Source organism: Arctopsyche grandis, chromosome 13 (assembly GCF_051622035.1).
Source record: "Arctopsyche grandis isolate Sample6627 chromosome 13, ASM5162203v2, whole genome shotgun sequence".
Classification (NCBI taxonomy): domain Eukaryota; kingdom Metazoa; phylum Arthropoda; class Insecta; order Trichoptera; family Hydropsychidae; genus Arctopsyche; species Arctopsyche grandis.
This window is the reverse complement of record NC_135367.1, coordinates 438,653-459,030: the sequence shown is the minus strand read 5'-3', so window position 1 is coordinate 459,030 and position 20,378 is coordinate 438,653. Positions and strand designations below refer to the sequence as shown.

General features: G+C 33.8%; 2 protein-coding genes across 8 annotated transcripts in view; one reads left to right on the top strand and one right to left on the bottom strand.

Moving 5' to 3' along the window:
• The window catches only part of Gk2 (Glycerol kinase 2), a 28,088-nt gene extending 10,826 nt beyond the window's left edge, over positions 1-17,262 (bottom strand). For 2 of the 7 annotated variants that reach the window (XR_013261367.1, XM_077443778.1), the window contains exons 1-2: positions 16,816-16,862; positions 15,856-15,976 (exon numbers count right to left, since the gene is read on the bottom strand). Coding sequence is in view for 4 of the 7 variants with exons in the window: in XM_077443778.1 (XP_077299904.1) it covers positions 15,856-15,895 (40 nt within the window). In the remaining 3 variants the exon portion in view is untranslated. Of the gene's footprint in view, positions 1-3,717; positions 3,982-6,799; positions 6,915-9,285; positions 9,611-15,855; positions 15,977-16,677; positions 16,863-17,130 lie in introns of those variants that run through there. The other 5 variants (XR_013261368.1, XM_077443777.1, XM_077443780.1 and 2 more) reach the window with 4 other exon arrangements.
• LOC143920808 (uncharacterized) lies at positions 16,402-20,377 on the top strand. The gene is made up of 2 exons (XM_077443782.1): positions 16,402-18,744; positions 18,835-20,377. Exons 1-2 carry the CDS (start codon positions 18,598-18,600, stop codon positions 19,732-19,734), a joined length of 1,047 nt encoding a protein of 348 aa, XP_077299908.1. The 5' UTR covers positions 16,402-18,597; the 3' UTR covers positions 19,735-20,377.
• The last annotated feature ends 1 nt before the right edge of the window (position 20,378 follows it).

Here is a 20,378-nt window from a genome sequence, read left to right as displayed (position 1 = left end):
TTATTATTTTGAATAAAAATACCAATAATTTTATTTTACTACCGCCATCTATGTTTAAAACTACAAACTGGATAGACGTCAGTCACTTTTCAGAAATTCAAATTTCAAACGCGTCTTACACGATATTTTTGCACCATCGTAATGGCGGAGGATCCATTTACTTATATTGATGACCAAAATGAGCAATATGGCAAAGTATGAAAACGATCGGATAAGAGGCAATTTTTTTACTGAATTGTAATCGTAAGTGAAACGTAAAGGAGGTATGTAATAATAAAAAGATCTTCGACCAATGCGTTTTGCCAGTAATAACGTATGGATGTGAAACTTGGACACTGAACGCCAAGATGCTACACAAATTCCAATGCACTCGACGAAGTATGGAACGCTGTATGCTTGGCATAACGATGAAAGACAGGAAGCGGAACACGTGGGTGGGAAGTATGACAAGGGTAGTGGACATAGTGGATAGAGTAAAGAGATTGAAATGGCAATGGGCGGGCCACGTGGCTAGAAGAATGGACGAAAGGTGGACGAAGGAAGTGCTTGAATGGTACCCGAGAGGATGCAAAAGGGTAAAAAGAAGACCGCAGGGAAGATGAGTAGACGAAATAAAGAAAATGTGTGGGGTGAGATGGATGAGAGTTGCGCAAAACAGAGACGAGTGGAAGCGCGTTGGAGAGGCCTTCATTCAGCAGTGTATGGTGAATGGCTGTAGATGATGATGATAATGATTATAAGACATCCCATGTATTAACAGGGTGCAAAAAAATTGTTAAAAACGCCTTCCAAGCTTAAATCACTACCAAGTTTATGATGAGAGATTAAAAATAATGAATTTCTACACATCCAAGACGAAAAAATGAGAGTATACAACATAATAAATAACCATTTATTACTTTTTGGTCCTACGACAAATATTTTAACGTTTAGCAAAAACACTCAACTCAACTCTCAAACTTCAAAAAGATAAATCTATTGAGATAATATGAGTCAATTAGTTACTTATAAGAACCTTTTCGGCAATCATTTTGAAACTAAACCTTGTAAATACCTAAATGCTAGTGAAGATTTGTATTTCTTCATTTCTCCGTTCATTTCTGTTCATGTTTTTATTTTTATTTTTCATATTCTATGCATTTTATTATTAATATGTGGTACTTGTTTACTTTTTTTGTGACAAATTCCTTCAATTTTTTAGTTTGACTTTGTTTAAGTATTTTTAAATAAATACAATAAAATTATTTTATTTATTCTAATATGTATACATATATACAAATATTGAACTCTCGGCTTGGCCACACACTAGGAATAAGGCATGTCCACAACAAATAAATAAATATACGCAAAATGTAGTGCTCACTCTGCACGTAAAACTGGTAAGCAGGACTTCAGTACAATACAAATCAGGTTTTCAGTACAACTTTTGAACAACAGGTCCAAGTTGTTGGCCGAGACAGATTCCTAAATAGTGTACGAACACGATTACCCAAGCAACACACGTGTACATATGTATGCACACATTCATCATATCGATTCATATAGTTTTTTTTTTCACTAGGAGGGTTTGGTTATTAAAAAATATATATATTTTTTGATGAATTCTCAATGCCCAATCAATAATTGCAAGCTCGTCGATCGCGTTATTCAAAGTACCAGAGGTATTATGAATATTGAAGAGGTTATCAAGCAGAATGAGAAGGTCGAACCTAAATTGATACTCGACGATTATTGGACATTTTGACGTCATCATAAAAGTGTTTATCTTAAAGAAAAATACATAATGTATATGCGTATCAAAAAATAATGACCTTGTCTCGTGAAGGGACGATTGCATCAGTTTTCCGGGTTTGTTTTTTATTTGTAAAGTTTAGATGACGTAAGTATTGCCCTACGGCAGCGGTTTCCAAGCTTTGTGCTACTACGCCTCCCTAAAAAAATTTTTTTTTTCCGCGCCTCCCTACCTTTTATTTTTTAATAGATATAATAATATAGACACGTTTTAATTAATAAACCTTTATTTAAAAATAAAATACTGAACTCTACAATAGACAGAATAATAAAAAGGTTTTGCTATAACATAAATTTATACGAACACGTATATTTATTTTTATATTAAATTACTAATTAAACTACATCTAACACATCAAAATTGAATGCGAAGGATGTTGTTGTTTATTGGCACAAAGTTTATCAAATCTTGGGGGCAATATGGAGAGTGCCACTCGTAACTCCTTTTCGACTATTAACCTGGCTCGATATTTGGTTTTCATTGCAGCTAGTGCCGAAAAGCCCGATTCGCATAAATAAGACGTTACAAACGGTAGCAGCACTTGCATTTCTTTGCAATACAAAGATTCATACTCTCCACTAAGATTCATTCAAAATTTAATTATGGTTTCATTTTGAAACTTTTGTTCTAGTGAGCTATCGCATGATAATTCTATCAATTTTTATTTTTCGATGGTTGTCAGCTCGAATTCTTCTTCTTCATTGTAGTTAAATGGTTTCTGTATCCACAAAAATTTTGAGAAATCAAGGTCTTTGAAATAATTGGAAAAATGCAGCACTAAAACATCCAAGTGGTCGGTAAAAATATTTTTACTTGCTTCAATATTGGCTGTGGCCCAGAAATCTTTGGAAAGTGAAAACCTATCCAACTCATTCTTTTGTAAATTTGATTTCCATAACTTCAATTTTTTAATGAAAGCTTTTACTTTGTCTTTTTGAACAAGTGGGTGTATTTGTGATCCCTGCATTGATTTATTTAAACCGCTCAATTTTCCAAAAATTTCAACCAAATAGGCAAGTTTAACAATACATAAAATTATCGTTCGTCCACAAATGTGCCTTTTCATGTTGGTTTTCTTCGAGAAAGGTTGCTATTTCTTCTTTGAGTTCAAACACCCTTTAGAATCATTTTTGCACGAGATAGCCAGCGAACTTTACAATCATACAAAAGTGAGGTATAATTAGCTTCCATATCAGCACACAGCTTTGCAAACAGCCTTGCTCTCAAAGGACTATTCTTAATGTAGTTTATAATTTTTATAACTTTTGTAAAAATGCTGTTCAGTTCCTCGCTCATATTTTTTGACAATAGAGCTGCTCTGAGAATCATACAGTGCGTCCAGATAGCATGTGGTGCTTTCTTTTTGACCAATGCTTTAAGACCTGCTTTGTGTCCGGACATTGAGTGAGCTCCGTCGGTACACAGTCCAACGCAATTATTTCACTTTATGTCGTTTTCTTCAAAAAAACTGTCTATTATATTAAAAATTTCAATGGATGTGGTCTTCATGGAGGACGCCCAACAAATGTGAGGACGCTCGTCACCCCCCCTCCCCGACTTTCCCACTACCACGCTTACCGGCGTCTCGATTACTCGGCTGTGATTGGTTCCCCATACTGGTTGATCGTCCGTCACAAACATACAAACATATGTACATATCTAGCGACAGTCGGTTTTTATATATATTTATTATTATCTATTTACTGCTGTTTAGCTATTGATAGCTTAAATTTCATGGAAAACAAATGAATCAAATTAAGAACCGAAATACTGAAAATTCCATCAACGTGCAGACAACATGTATGGATGTAAGCAACGGACAAAAGGGAGCGAAAAACACGGGCGAGCCAAATCACAACTAAATGGTAAAAACGGAATAAATATTAAAAACGTACATACACATAAATATTAAATACGTGACTTGCCTGGCGTTTCTCGGGCGAGTAAAATTTTTAAAATGGACTTTTAAAAAATTCGTATTGGTACCCCTTGACCCCAGGCTCCGACCCCTTCTTTTTTATACATATGTAGTAAAAGATAGCCAATCTGGTGATTTAGATTGACTTTTAGTGAGACATTGTCGCTAATAAGATATAGACGTTTTCTACTCAAGAATCATAAAAATAAATGAAACTTGATAGATAGATTGTTGACGCGATACGTGCGTCAACGTTAGCAACGTGTGTACTACATAATTACCAAGTGAGCAAAGTGCGAATACACCTTCATACATATACACACATACGTATGTATGTATGTATGTAAATTGTAGTCGATATTGTAAATTAAATCGTGTTTCTAACCACACTTTTTTTGTATCTCAAAATCAACTACTAAAACATCATATGCTAAAACCAGCTGTAATGATATATGTATCTGTTAATAAATATGAATATGTATTATGATAGTATACAAAGTCTACATACGCACATACATAACATGATGTATGTTTGTACGTACTTACATATATGTATATATGGTGCATAGGTCATTTTAATTTATATTATAATCAATAATCAGAATACAATAAAAACAAATCAACATGTAAGTAATGCACATTTAAAATAACAAACTAATTAATTCGAAGAATTATTCATTATTCATTTGTTTTTTTTTTTAATCTGTATACTATTGTATACATACATACATATTTTTTAATAAATAATTTTATATATGTATGTAAATATGTAAGTATTTTTGGTTGGGAACTTCGAAAACAAACCAAAGTTTCAATGACGTCGATTCGATTTTTTTTTTTTGATTTAGTATTAGATTCGCCTTGTTTAAGCTGTTTATATTACAAATATAAACAATTAGTATATTATATGTACATATGTATATACTCGGACAAGGCCATAAATTTATTTCTTCGTGTAAATCTGCCAAAGCTATTGAAGCTCTGACAAGTTAACGTATACAATATGATCGAATCCTTTTGTGGTTGAAAATTAATGACACTTACGTTTGACAGAAGATAAGCTTTTTTTTTATCATTTTAGCAACATTCAGATATCGACATTTCGCACTAATGACGAGTACTTACTATAAGCTATATTTACTTAAAATTAAATCTCACGTGCATTTTTAATATTTAATATATTTAACGATTATAAAATATCTGTACATATACACATATACATAGTGCGTTAAAATGCTAATACTCGATACACGTGCGTATGTAAACATCGAGATAAACAATTGTACCAACAAGTTCCAATACTGAAAATTTTCTTAGTATGAAGAAATAAAATCAAAGAAAAATATAATAAATATCGTCAAAATTACGAATGACGCACAAAGGCAGTTAATTTAGACATTTACATAAGGCGTCCACTCAAGTTAATTTGCCTTTGCTCACGTACATATACGTAGGTATGTATAAAATGTAGAAGCCACTAAACGATTTTTAATTAACAATATTACGAATAAAACGATAAAATTTTTGGGAATCACATTAACAAAAACAACTAAGCTTCGCTATAACATATTAAACTGACATATGTATGTATGTACAGTGCCGGCCTTACATCCAATGGCGCCCTCGGGCAGTTTTTTTTAAACACCCTTAGAAAAAAAATTCGCCTATAGCGCTGTAATCTAAAATTTTTTATGGCTTTTGGCGCTCTAATTTTAAAATTTAAAGCGCCTTTGATGCATTGAGCGGCGCCCTAACTTATTTGGCGCCCTCGGGCGCCGCCCAAACTAGCCCCCCCTAAAACCAGCACTATGTATGTAGTATATAAAAAAAATAGTACAAAAACAATTCATAATATTTTAAGCCCTTGAAGGACAGCGACAAACATAACTAAGATTATATTATGTAATAAACAAAAACCTTAAATATTGGCCAATAACACTGAGCAACAAAAAAAAATACCAGAGCGGAGACTAGCCAATCTTTACTAAGTTTGACCCACTGAATTCGAATATGATATTGATTTTTGTTGGTGGGTGATCGTTTACGAGATATGAGCGTTTAAAAAAATCCGCGATTTTTACAGTTTTTTGGCTTTTGCGGTCTTTAACTCAAAATTTAGGATTGTTACGCTCAAAGTGAGTATTGGAATCAATAGTCAGATATTTTTCCTATTAATTGTTATATTTCACTGCTTTAAAATACTTCTAATTAATTGTCTAGCGAATTTTAAAAGTCAAAAATATATATTTTTTACGGATTTTTTTTCCGTGCTATTTTTCATTTATTTGGCAAATTTTTTATTTCACCACGTTTATAAGGATAGGTTTTTTAATAATCCACCTCATAGAGTACAGCGGTCGGACTACATGCCATCTCGCTTGCACCTAACATATTAAGCGATACAACCATATATAAAAGGAAAACATTTAAATTGCAATTACCGTTTTGGTCAGTACGTTTAGATTAAAAAAAATTATTGAGATAGAAAATCAATCCTTATAAACGTGGTGAAATAAAAAATTTGCCAAATAAATGAAAACCAGCACGGAAATAAAATCCGTATAAAAAAATATATTTTTGACTTTTAAAATTCGCTAGACAATTAATTAGAAGTATTTTAAAGCAATGAAATATAACAATTAATAGGAAAAATATCTGACTATTGATACCAATACTCACTTTGAGCGTAACAATCCTAAATTTTGAGTTAAAGACCGCAAAAGCCAAAAAACTGTAAAAAACGCGGATTTTTTTAAACGCTCATATCTCGTAAACGATCACCCACCAACAAAAATCAATATCATATTCGAATTCAGTGGGTCAAACTTAGTAAAGATTGGTTAGTCTCCGCTCTGGTAACTCAAAAACGTGATTTTTTGTTGCTCAGTGAAATTTGTTGGTCTACGAGAAACTGCTGAGATAAACAAATTGCTCGAGAATTATGTACTTCAAGATCTGTCTGTAGACAAATCTCAACACAGGTTAACTTTTTAGAATAAAAAATTGTCACATAGTCACCTAGACCTGACCGATTATTATTGATCTGGCTGATTAAAAGTACAGTTTTAATTTAACCAAAAATAACATACCATAATCGTCAGTGCTGTATAAAATCGGAATGTATTCTTTCACGGCTGGTTCTTCGGTGATTTCGCCCATAGCGAGTTCTAGAGAAATATCGTCGAACGACATATTTGAATTGCGCTGAAATACGTCAACTTTATAGTAGTGCATACAAAATAAAATAAACAGTGCACGCGAGTTGCAGTGTCACACTTGGCAAGAACGTCACGCGAAATACGATATTTATGCAAAAGTTCACACAGTGGAAGACTACGCAACAATAGACGATATAGCATTCCTCAACAGTTAAACATCTACCTGCGTTGTCCTAGGTCCGAAATTGAACAAAAATTCCTCGAAGCATACCACAACCAGAGACACACCCCCTTTCAGGTACCCATGTGAGCGTTGAGGCCAGAAAAAGGTGTGCGCGAGAACGCTTCCACAATTGGTCAAACCAGTTTTCTTACCTTAATATACCAAGTACACACACACACATGTTTGTACATGTGATGTTTGACACAACATACCTACGTCCTACGAACGAGTACACCTGAATTGACGAACAAATTGACGAACGAGCGAGATAAGAGAGAAATAAATAGCTAAGCGTTAATGAAAACCAGTCGGCGCCCAGATAGAGGGCCTGGCCTACGTGACCAAAAAATGTAGGTTCGTTGGAAAAATTAGACAGTAAACAATTTCGACTGATAGATCATTGTCCAATAACCTTATTCTTAATAACGAGCTCATAATTACATGTGGCGTACGTGCACATTATATGATACTTGTCGCACCCAAAGTACCAGACCTGAACCCTGAACTGTTCCGAGTTTGATTAAAAATTTTAACACATTAATTGGTTCAACGCTCCTTGTCCCCCCCCCCCGGTGCGATGGCGTAATGGATGCCCTATTTAACTACATACATGCATATGATATATGCATCTATTTTGTACATGGCTGAAGACTTTGGAAAACGGTTGAAATAAATGGAACAAAGTCCGTTTCGTCGAAGAAATTGAGCCGACCGACTCTAACATCTCAACTTGCCGTGCTTCGTTGAGACAACTTTCTAGTTTATCATATTCTTTGCGAGGAAGTTTCGTTTGTTTACATATGTATATTTAAAACAAGAAAATACTACCCATACATATTATATACTGTATGAATATATCATAGTGAAGACTGTTAGCCTTGATTGGGAAGTATGCATATGTAGATATATTTATAGCACTTCTTTAGAAGTTGTTCTCACGTGAAATTTCACAGTGGTCACCTAATTGGCATCAGCGGTCCTGCACGAATTTCTATATATTTAATAAATAGGATTTTGAGCTCTTTTTATTACTATTATGCTGTACATTAAAATTAGAATAATATATTACTATGATTACTAACGAAATTAAATTAAAATTGTAAAATAGAAAATGATCAGTAGATCAGTAGCTATTCAAATAGATATAAGATGTATTGTGAAAAAGCATATAAAAATATATATTTCATAATATTATTTAAATACTAAATACAATTTTTTTTTTAATGCCCTTATTTTAATTTAAGACCATTTTGATATCAAAAGCATCATGTATGTAAATACGTCAAATTTGCAAAAAAAATTAAAAAAGTTATTATTTTTATATAAAAATTTTTTTTTATAAAATTATATTGATTTTTGGGGATATTTGAATCGGTATACAAAAATTATATTCTATAAGTGATTTTATTTCAAGTTTTTTCCACATATATTGTATTAGGAAATTGGATTATTACGCACATTGCGATCGCGAGACGATTTTTGCCATGAAAATCGCTAATACGGAATATTTGGCACTCGGGTTCTTGTTAGTATGATTGACTTTTCGGCTGCCATATGTTCCGTTACAGAGATTTTAGTGACTTTTGGGCGAGCGCTTTGTGACCAATAATTACCGACACATTGTATGAATGTACATTGATATGTACACATTTGATTTTATATACTTAAGGAAAATCAAGGTTAGAGTAAAAATTTTCCGCGTCAGTTTTTTGCCCTCGTTGCGTAAAGTTGAAATACATAAGTACATACGCACGACTGTTTCCTTATTATTTTTTTTCCTATTTAAAATTTGAATGTGAACAATTTTGCATAAATACTGTACTCATCGCGTGACGGGTGTTAATTTGGTAGATTTTTTTTTACACTGAAAAGATTATATTTTTAGTTAAAAAATGTTTAATTAAATAGAAATATTCAATGTGAATTTCAAAGCATACAAAATAACTCGTATTGTGAGGTTGAAAGTGAAAGTAAATTATCAAATTGTAAGACAAAAAAAAAAGTCAAATAAATAAGGCCATATGGATTCAAAATTTCTTGAATACGATCGCACAAAATTTGAAATACGAGTATGCGACAACTTTCATGGGAAAATTCAAGTAATATTTTTTGTAAAAATAATAGTGCGATCGTAATCAATGGCAAATATGAACGGCAGAAGTGTGAAAAAGAGTTGAATAAAAAGTGAACGTACAAAATGAAAAAAGTGTTGGAAGCTGGGGCTGGGACTGTCAGGGCGCACGAGCACGCGACTGAAGTGGAGTCGATTAAATAGAGACGTGTGTGCGCGTCGAAGCCCCGTCTATGCCAGTGGTCGAGGTCGTTGCCAATGACCTGTTGCCTGTTGCCTGTTGCTTGCCTTTATGTACCAGTGGTGGTACTGACACGACACGACGTCATCTTGACGTCAGCAACACACCCACCGATCCCACTGCAACTGCAACGGCAACGGCAACGGCAACGACAACGGCAACTGCAGCGCACCGAACGACCGGCTGTTACGCAAACATCTTGGCAACAATTCCCGTCCTTCATACAAAACACACCCGGGTGCAAATTTCATATCCCATCACATGTCGAACAATATTGTCTTTGTCTATATATATGTATATATATATATATATATATATATATATATATATATATATATATATATATATATTTATTTATTTATTTATTTATTCTAAACAGACCATTGTGGCATAACAGGAATTCCTAAAGCGCCACAATGGTCAAAAAATATAACACAAAAAAACAAATGTGCAATTATGAGCTATGGACGTGCACATTCGCTCTATTGTCACGGATATTCCATTAGATCCGTCTTGTTGAAGCGTGTGGAATCTATGGTCGATTCGGGTATCACTTTTGATCCTCAGCTCACCTTTCACAACCATATCAAGAAAGTCGCTGACGTTTCCTTTCGTCGACTTGGATTTGTTTTGAGATATGCAAGATTATTCTCCAATCTTTTGTCTTCTCGCTTGCTTTTCAATTCGCTTGTGAGAAGTAAGCTAGAGTATGATGCGATTGTGTGGAATCCGCATGAAGCAAATTACTCTCTGATGATTGAGAAAGTGCAAAAAGCATTTCTTCGTTTCCTATATAGGAAAGAATATGGGTATTACCCATATCTCTACCCCACTCCTTTCCTTTTGGGCATGCTTGGGTATAATTCCCTTGAACTTCGGAGAAACTTCTCTTTAATTCGTTTCGTTCTCCTGCTCTTACGTGGTAATACGTCATGCCCGTGGTTGCTGGAGCAGTTGGGACATTATGTCCCTAATCACTATGTGCGTGGTAGACATCATCATTTGCTGGCTGTACCTCCTGCCCGCACAGTCCTTTTTCGAATGGCTCCTATTCCAAGAGCTATTCGACTTCTTAATGAAATCGTTGCTGCCGAGACTGAATGTGATATTTTCCACCTTAGTGAGCGTAAATTGTCGAAAATTACTCTAGCCCATTTATCTGGTAGTCTGCGCTCATCATTGTTTTCATGATTGATTGTGATTTATGAGTGAAATTTTGAATAACTCTCTTCCATTTGGGCCTTACAGGGATGTTTTGTATTTGTAGTTGTTTCTTACATATTTATTGAAACTGGCTGTAGGTGCAAGGCATTCCTTATGATATATTTTATTTGATATTTTTACTTTATCTGTTATTATTAAATGCTATTTTTTATGTTTATGTATGGATGTATTTATGTTTATGTTTAATTGTTATTTTGTTTTTTTTTTGTTTTTTTTTGTGTTATATTTTTTGACCATTGTGGCGCTTTAGGAATTCCTGTTATGCCACAATGGTCTGTTTAGAATAAATAAATAAATAAATATATATATATATATATATATATATATATATATATATATATATGAACTTTCAGGATTTGTTGTATGCATGTCCGGGAAGATTACTGTGAAAAAACGGGATAAAACCTCTTAATAATAATATTCGTAATTACGATTTTACTGACGCAAAAGTAAAGCTATATCCCGCCTTCAACGCATCACGCCACGAGTGTGACAATAATCGCGCCACGCCTACCTCGCACTCGAATGTACTGTTTGTTGTATGGCCGGGAAGATTACTGTTAAAAAAAACGGGATAAAAATGTAAGCGAGCGTATGTACCTATGTATGTGTAGGTGTATGTATGCATGTATGCATTATTCTTAGTTATTTATTTTTCTTTTGTATTTCATTGTAATTTATTTTATATTTTTTTCTTTCTCCATTTCCATTATATAAAATGGTCATTTTTTTCTTGAATAATTAAAATAAAATAAAAAAAAACATCTTAATAATAATATTCGTAATTACGATTTTACTGACGCGAAAATAAAGCTATCCTCCCGCCTTCAACGCATCACGCCGCGAGTGCGACAATAATCGCGCCGCGCCTACCTCGCACTACTACGGAAACGGGAATGGGAATAGCACGCGTTAAGCTCTGACCGCACTATGCGACAACCGAACGATCCGACACTTCACAAACAGTACGCGACCAAATATTGTTTGTATGAGAGTCGCATGACGTAGAACGACACCTTGCGTCAACGTTGACTTTTCGACCAACTTTGACGCAAGGTGTCGTTTGCGAGGTGGCGCAGTGTCGTTGAGTGGGGGTTGCCTTGCGACAATTGTTCTCCTTCTTCATATCGTGACTTTGAAATAGCATGTAGCCATAGTCTTTTGGTTTTTCTCGATTGTTCTTCTTCCTCGCATATCAAAGATACTATAATAGCGTTCGTTTCGTCCATTTTGCTCCGAGGTGCCGAACGAATAATTGACATAATTTACTGCAGAGTGTCGCATCGCTGTCGTTCAAGTGCGGTTTACCTAATATTGTCGCACACTGTTGTGAAGTGTCGGATCGTTCGGTTGTCGTATAGTGCGGTCAGACCTTTACTGTGGCATTGCAACGCATGCCGGGTTCAGCTAGTATAATTACGATTAATATTGCGTGCGCCTATAAATTATCTTAAATTATATATTATACTATATATAACGTTATTTTTATTCGTGTTTCAATTCCTTTTCGAAACCACCCGTTAAAATCAACAGGCACTAGTATAAAATAAAACGAATTTTTCTACACTTGTAGCGAGCAACATTTTTAAATGTTCTGTGTACTCTATCAATCATATTTCGTCAACAAAGTCGAAACTTTTCCGATTTGTTTCTGATGTCTGACGGTCAGACGAGTTCTGACGTTCATATCCCTACTGAGGTGAACGGATAAAACTGTTCACGAAAATCGCGGTCACCAATAAACCAAAAACCGCGGACATAAAATACTATGTTTTCCTGTGATTTTCGTCGTTAAAAATCATGTAATTAAATAGTAGCTTTAATAACTTAAAATAGTACATAGAGTGAATGGCTAGTTTCCAAACAAAACACAATTAGAAGTACGAAAAAATCAAATCGTTATGTCCTAGCTTTCATTTCTTGTTGAAGTGATTATACCAAAGTTGGTGTTTTACGAAGGATTACGAAGGCTCCAAATGGAATTTTTTACAAATGAGAGCGCTCGATAATTTTCAAAACATGCTTTTGATTTTTTATTCTACCTATGTATTATAATAAATTATATGCAAATATATCAGAGCCGGTATTAGACAATTTGTCACCTGAGGTAAAAGGAAAAATTTGCGATCGTGTTATTTTTTTTTTTCCTTATTGATAATATTATCCTTATTCAATATATCCAATTTAAAAAACGCATATACCGTTTCCGAAAAAAAATTTTGAATGTTTGAGAAAGTATGGCGGAGAATATGAGCTTAATGGGCCACTGTTCGAAGAAGAGTATCTTCAAAAGTATTCATATTAGATTGACATACATACATATATTTGTGTGTGATGAATCAGAATTTCTAAAATTAATCAATATTGATTTATTTGATACATACATATATATCTTTCATTAACTGGAAACAGCCGATCATAAATAAAAGATACAAAATAATGGAAAAAATTAGCAAAACATTTTAGGCAATCAAAGACAAGATGCGACGATATGAAGCCTATCGCAGATATAGTACCTGCAAATAGCCAATAATTCGCAGATATAGTACCTGCAAATAGCCAATAATTTGCATATATATATAGTACCTGCAAATAGCCACAACCAATATTATTTATGAAGCATTGTCTTATATGTGTGTACGTAAATATACTGGTGTGTACAAATGTAGAAAAGAAAACTATGACTTGGATTCGATTAATGTAGACGTGACGTGACATAAATTTATAATCGACATAATGGACTTTGATATCGTAATTTTGGAATTGCCCATTGAGACACATTAAGAAACATCAAAATGACTAAATATTTTCGTGTTTACTAATACTAGGCGTTTGGAATTCGACCGTCAACTTGGCAATTACGACATTTTGTTTATCACTTGAAATGAGTGAAATGGCCGAACGACCGATTGCTGTATCTCGAACGATAAGCACACACACACACACACACACACACACACACACACATTATGAATTATGCTGAGGGCACGTTTCGAAACGTTCTGGACTCGAAGTCTATGCCACAAAAGTGTTATAACAGAAGTAAAAAAGTAAAAAATCGGGGTCAAAAATGTTGACAGCCGCTGTGACCAATCAGAGAACGCCATGTAGAGACGCGCCTCTGCACACCCACTTGCATACATACGTATCTATTATCTGCATACCTACTCTTTTCACTCTTTAATATTTTTACGCACGTTTCTAGGCCCTGACAAAAAATCAACCATCGATCGTTCCCATGTATGTACATACTTGAATTATTCTAATTTAATGATTCAAAATGGTTCATGGTTCATGGTTTTAATATTTAACAGCACTCTAGTAGACTGACAAAAATATCTTCCTCCTCAGCTTCAATATGCAACACATATTGAAGCTGAGGAAGAAGATATTTTTGTCAGTCTACTTATTTGTTGATTAAAAATTTTATAAAAATAAATTTTAAAAATTGGGTGCTACTTTAGTATGCGGTCTACCTTCACGTTTTTACTTTAATATGCGGTCTCACTCTGTCTCGGTTCTCGCTTGAGACTGAATAATACCGACCCTAACAACCTAATCTTAAATGAATAGGGCCAACCCTAACTTAACCTAACCTAACCTGACCCTTAAATAAATAAGTGTTGGCTGCTAAGATATTAAGACAACATTATGGGGCGGCAGGAATTATAAGGCATTCTTTATTTGATATTTTTACTTTATCTGTTATTAGTAAATGCTATTTTTTATGTTTATGTATGGATGTATTTATGTTTATGTTCAAATGTATTTTTTTTTATGTATAATTGATGAGTATATTATTTTCGTTATGTATTAATTGTTATTTTGTTTTTTTTGTGTTATATTTTTTGACCATTGTGGCGCTTTAGGAATTCCTGTTATGCCACAATGGTCTGTTTAGAATAAAATAAATAAATAAATAATAAACAGGTCGTTGCTACGATACAAATAAAAAAAAATAGTCGACTGCGATTCAAAGGTAGACCGAATATAAACTTATTCAAAATTAAAACATGTTTTTTTTTAAATCATCTCATAATAATATTATTACAAAAACTTCAATATCAATACATATTTTATCAGCACAAACGGAACGGACTGCTTCAGATCAATAATATTTCATTTTTATCACTACCTTTCTCCCGACTACTATTTCAATTTATAAAAAAAAGGTTAAAAGGTTTTGCCATTTTACTTTTTTTATATTAATTTTGCAGGGTTAAAATTTTATAAAATAATAACGCAAAAAATCACTCTAAAAACCACTGCACAGATATTTAAATATTTAAAAATAAAGTTGAAACTAAAAAAACGAAATATTAGATAGTCAGCATATTGGAGCCTTGTCAATTAATAACCAGATATTTATAATAGTAAATTGTACACATAAAATGTTATCAATGAAGATTACAAAACAGGAAGATATGAACCTTCCGGCAGAGTTGGGTTAGTCACTTAAAACATTAGTCACTTACGCTGTTTTTTATGAAGTCTCTTTACAAATACATTCCAGAAAAACCTGAACGCCTTTAAGATGATCGAGTTATATAAAAAAGTGTATATAAATTTCAACTTTACTAATTGTTCCCAAAAATAAGCCATGGATCGCAGTACACAGTGTGCTTACTCCAACAGTCTACGGCTATCTAACTACTAGCCATCCAAAGGCCGGAGCTTGATGGGCAGTAATTAGAAAAGCTGTTCTATTTTGTTTACATAACATCCTATATTTCAACACATCAACAACGTCCAATCCAAATTACAAAGTGTTTATACGAAATGAAACACCCAATCAAATTGAACTGAATATTCAATTTGATTGGGACTATTCACAAAAAAAAAAAAAAACAACAACAACAAACGAATCTATTTCCTCTATTGATATTGCATCTATTCCGCTTTTTAAATTACAAGATTAAATTATTGTATAGTACAGATTAAATTTGAGATTGTTCAAAGGTGAACGTTTTACTAAAATCCAGATATCTACATACATACATCTTTATCTTATCACAGGACAACCTTCAATTCTGAACAACCGAGCGTTACTTTGATGTCCAATTAAAGCACACATAAAATCATAAAAGTATCATCAACACGGCGAGCTATTGTAAAGTATACGATACGATTAAATTTCGTGCTTCTCTAACATAGCTAAGATGCTTTATAAGCTAAAGCATTGTACATATGTACATTCGTTTATAACAATATTAAAAAAAATCACTTACAATATCTCCCATGCACCATACTGTGAGGTAAAATCATCATGAATGTATGTAGAAATAATCCAAACTTTCACTTATTAGAGACCGTCAAAGCTTCATCAGCAATATTTCACGCAAACAGTACCTGAAACAATAATGAATTATACATTTTATATGATACTGCTCGCATGACATATTCGTTATAAACTTATTATTATATCCAGGGCTTTTTTCCCGTGTAACACGGTGGAACGGCGTTCCGGCACCTTTTTCTCGGCATGTTTCAAAACAAATATTATATATATAACATAATTTGAATACAATCTTTTCTTATAAAATACTTGACAATAAGTGAGTTCGGGCATCTTTTTTTCAAAAAAAAGCCCTGATTATATCTACATATGTACATATGTAGTCGTGTAGACATTTTCATATACATGTAAACTATCCAAGTAAAGTCTTCGACCATCAAATTTGCCCAGTGTACACAACGCCAATCTAAATTACTAGCAAAAGAAGCCATAAAACGTATGATTGCAATTAAGGCGTATACTGTGCTGAATAGGATTCAGTACAGCAATTATATATTTATACATATATCATTTTGTTACAAGTTTCACGTGGTACCCCCAGCACAAGGTCAATATAACCATACATGAAATAGATCTCGCTGAAAATATAGCGAGTATCGATTAATAAGCGAGCCTAAATAGTTGTAATATGAAAATATCATTCGTATGGTTTTACGTGCAATATAAAATCGCGTACAATTGCGCATGTAAGTATGTACATTCATATATTGAATAAATTGATATTGAAATTGTAACGACGAGGAAAGATATTTACTTAATGAATGCATGCACTGAAGTATAATAAAATAGAGTCGAATGTTTGTTTGTAGAGGTAGGTGATGTGGCCTGTAAGTGACCGGTGACCGGTGACCGGTAACAAACAATGACCGGTGACCGATGGACTTTAACCAACCAGTATTGATCCGCTCCAACCAACTTCAATTTTGACAGTCGGTTTCTAAATTTAAGTCGTCATTTTTTCGTGCATAAAAAATCTTAACATTTCTTACATAATGTGAATTTTTTCGTTACTATTGAAACCTTGTTTTTGTCGTTTTTGTTTCTCATTTTATTTAAATGCGCTCCAAAAATATGTCCAATAATTAAAAATTACTTCAGACATTTTACACTTTAAAGGTCTGTTCATACTTAACAGCATTGCACGGCTTCAGCACTGCACGACTCCGTTTCAAATATGTCATTTTATTACATTTCTATTCATATCTACCTACACGTCGCGGTCACGTCACGTTCACAGCACTTTGGCCGAGTGCAAAATCGGCTTACTTATACATTACAGGCCATGACGATACGGCGCAATATTGCTTACGTCGTATTGTCGAGTACTTACAATATGAATGCATACACGTGCATTCGTAGCTACGCGTCAGAATACAAGTCAGCAAAAATGTTTCGGCGTTTATCGAACGAAAAATTATGTATAATCGCGTTGTTGTTGGAAGAAGAAGCTCAAGAAGGCAATAAAAAAGCACGGAGGCGTTTTGATGTGCATCCCATGTTAAATAATAGAAAAACCGAAAGAGAGTTTTGGACACTGTATAAGGAGCTTGTGGATGATGGACATCAAAAACTATCCAAAATGAACTTTTAGATTGTATTTTGAACGTGTGTAGGGAACAAATAAGTGCTGAAATAAAAAAAAGCAACTTATCTAGCTGTTATGGCAGATGAAACAACCGATGTATCGATGCATTGTCAAAAGGTTAATGTTTTTCGTTACGAATTAGGGGGTAAAGTTTTTGAAAGGTTTTGGGTTTTTTTTTAATCCGGAAAATAAGAGCGCAGAAGGTTTAGCAGCATGCATTACTGAACAATTAAAACTAGTTTTAAACGATACCAATGAAAAACTTCTTGCTCAAACTTACGACGGTGCCGCTGTAATGAGCGGGGAGAGGGGAGGTGTACAGAAAATTTTGAAACAAACTTATAAAAATGCAGACTTCGTTCACTGTTATGCTCATCAACTTAATTTAGTTGTTGAGAAAGCCGCGTCGCGAAACCAGCAAGCACGATTTTTTTTAAGCAATCTTACTGGAGTACCAGCGTATTTTTCGAAATCTTCATCGCGTTTGGACGCACCCCTTTAATGGGTGGTGAATTTTGCTAGTTTTTTTTTCAATAATACTTAAATCCACATGTAAGTGGTCGAACGCCAAAAATTGTGCTTATTTTGTCCTGTTATGACATGATAGAACAATTATGGTGACGTTTTTTAGACATCTTTTCAGTGCAGCCCCGCCACTAAAAATTATCACGAGCCGCCACTGATATATACCAATGTAATATAAATTCTGACCAAAACCAGATTAATATTCTGAACCGAAAAATACGAGCCTTATAAAATAACCAAATAATCTGTTGCCTAACATTTCGCTGGTATAACTACGGTAATTGGACTATTCGTCACATTGGGGTGGTCACAAAGACAATTTTTGCCATGAAAATCGCGAATACACAATATTTGGCACTCAAGTTCTCGTTACTATGATAGTTATCGTTAGTATGATGGACTTTTCGGCTGTCAGGTGTTCCGTTATAGAGATTTTAGTGACTTTGTGACGAGTAATTTGTGACCAGTAATCACCGAACCATAACTACATAGTACCAAATTTAGACCAAAAATAAAAAAAATAGCGGTCGCGAAGGCAAGTCGCTGGTTGCTGTCTCTCTGTGGATGGAGACGATGACGATGACGATGGAGTGCAGGCTTTGTCTTGGATGGATTACTCCGGCCGACTCTTCCGTCTCCATCTTCAGCTCCACACCAGATCCTCATCCAGAGCGTCTGGAGCAACGCATTTGGACCTGCTGTCAAATTCAGGTCGGTTGCTGGTTACAGGTTACAATATTATTGTGGACCCAATTAATTGGACCAAAGGCTTCTACTTTTTTCATTTGATTTGATCCGCAGGTTAAAAGAGGCGATGGGTTGCCGGACGCGGTGTGTCTTTCGTGTAACACCAATCTGGAATTGTTGATCGGCTTTCGAAACGCTTGTCTTCGAAGCTACGAAACGTCTCAACTCAACACACCATTGCTAGACGATTGCTGGAAGATCAAGACTGAAGAAGTTTTGTTGGAAGATTTAATATGGGACGACGAGCCTTCACTACCGACAATTCACCCGAAGAATAGCGAAATTTGTTTAAAGCCATTTCCTAATAATTCCGAAACATCACACACTGGAGAGAATCTGTTCAACTGTGATATTTGTTTAAAATCATTTATTCGAAAAAATACACTTGTCAGACATTTAAGAACTCACACGGGTGAAAAGCCTTACAAGTGTGAAATTTGCCTAAAATCATTTTCTCAAAAATCTCACCTCCAGAATCATAATAAAATACATTCTGGGATAAAACCACACAAATGTGACATTTGCTTAAAATCATTTACTCAAAAATGTACCCTCGAGGCACATAAAAAAATACATGCTGGGATAAAACTACACAAATGTGACTTTTTTTTAAAATCATTTATGCGAAAATATAACCTCGAGACACATAAAAAATTGCATGCTGAGATAAAGCTACATGAATGTGACATTTGTTATGAAAAGCCTTACAAGTGTGAAATTTGTTTAAAATCATTTATTCGAAAATATACACTTGTGAAACATTTAAGAACTCACACGGGTGATAAGCCTTACAAGTGTGAAATTTGTTTAAAATCATTTACTCAAAAATCTAGCCTCAAAACACATAAAAGGATTCATGCTGGGATAAAACTACACAAATGTCACATTTGTTTTAAATCGTTTTCTCAAAAACATACCCTCGACACACATAAAAAATTGCATGCTGAGATATAACTACACAAATGTGACATTTTTGTAAAATCATTTATTCGAAAAGAAACACCTCAAACAGTGTGTATGTATGTATGTACATATGTGCATGCATGTTTATATTAATACATTATTATTTGTGTGATTGAATATAATTAGTTATTAAGCTTGGCTATATCTTAAATAAACAAATAAAACCTTTATTGTTTCAACACTACAATCACACATCCTATTCAAATCTAAACTGTCAAATATCATTCTGATTGCATAGATACTCCTTTCAAAATTTCAAAACTTGTCTACCTAAATCTTGTTTACACAAAACTGCTATTTGGAAAATATAATATAAGCATTTGAGAATAATGGTTATAATTTTTATCATCTCTTCCTCGTCCCTGTAACAAGCTATTCGCTCCACAAAATAATTTTATTTCAGAAAAGCTCGCCAGCCGTTACACACATATGAATTGTCATCGTAGTATATTCTGCTTACAATCTACTATTTCTGCTTTTTAATTTACATGTTATATTTAAGAAAGAAAATAACTGTATCATAATGCAATTTTATAAAGTTATAATTACTTAAGTATGTTTCGAAATCTTAATTCACTGAAATAAATCCCAATTTATGATTGATCGTGTAAATATAATATGACTCGGAATTCCCA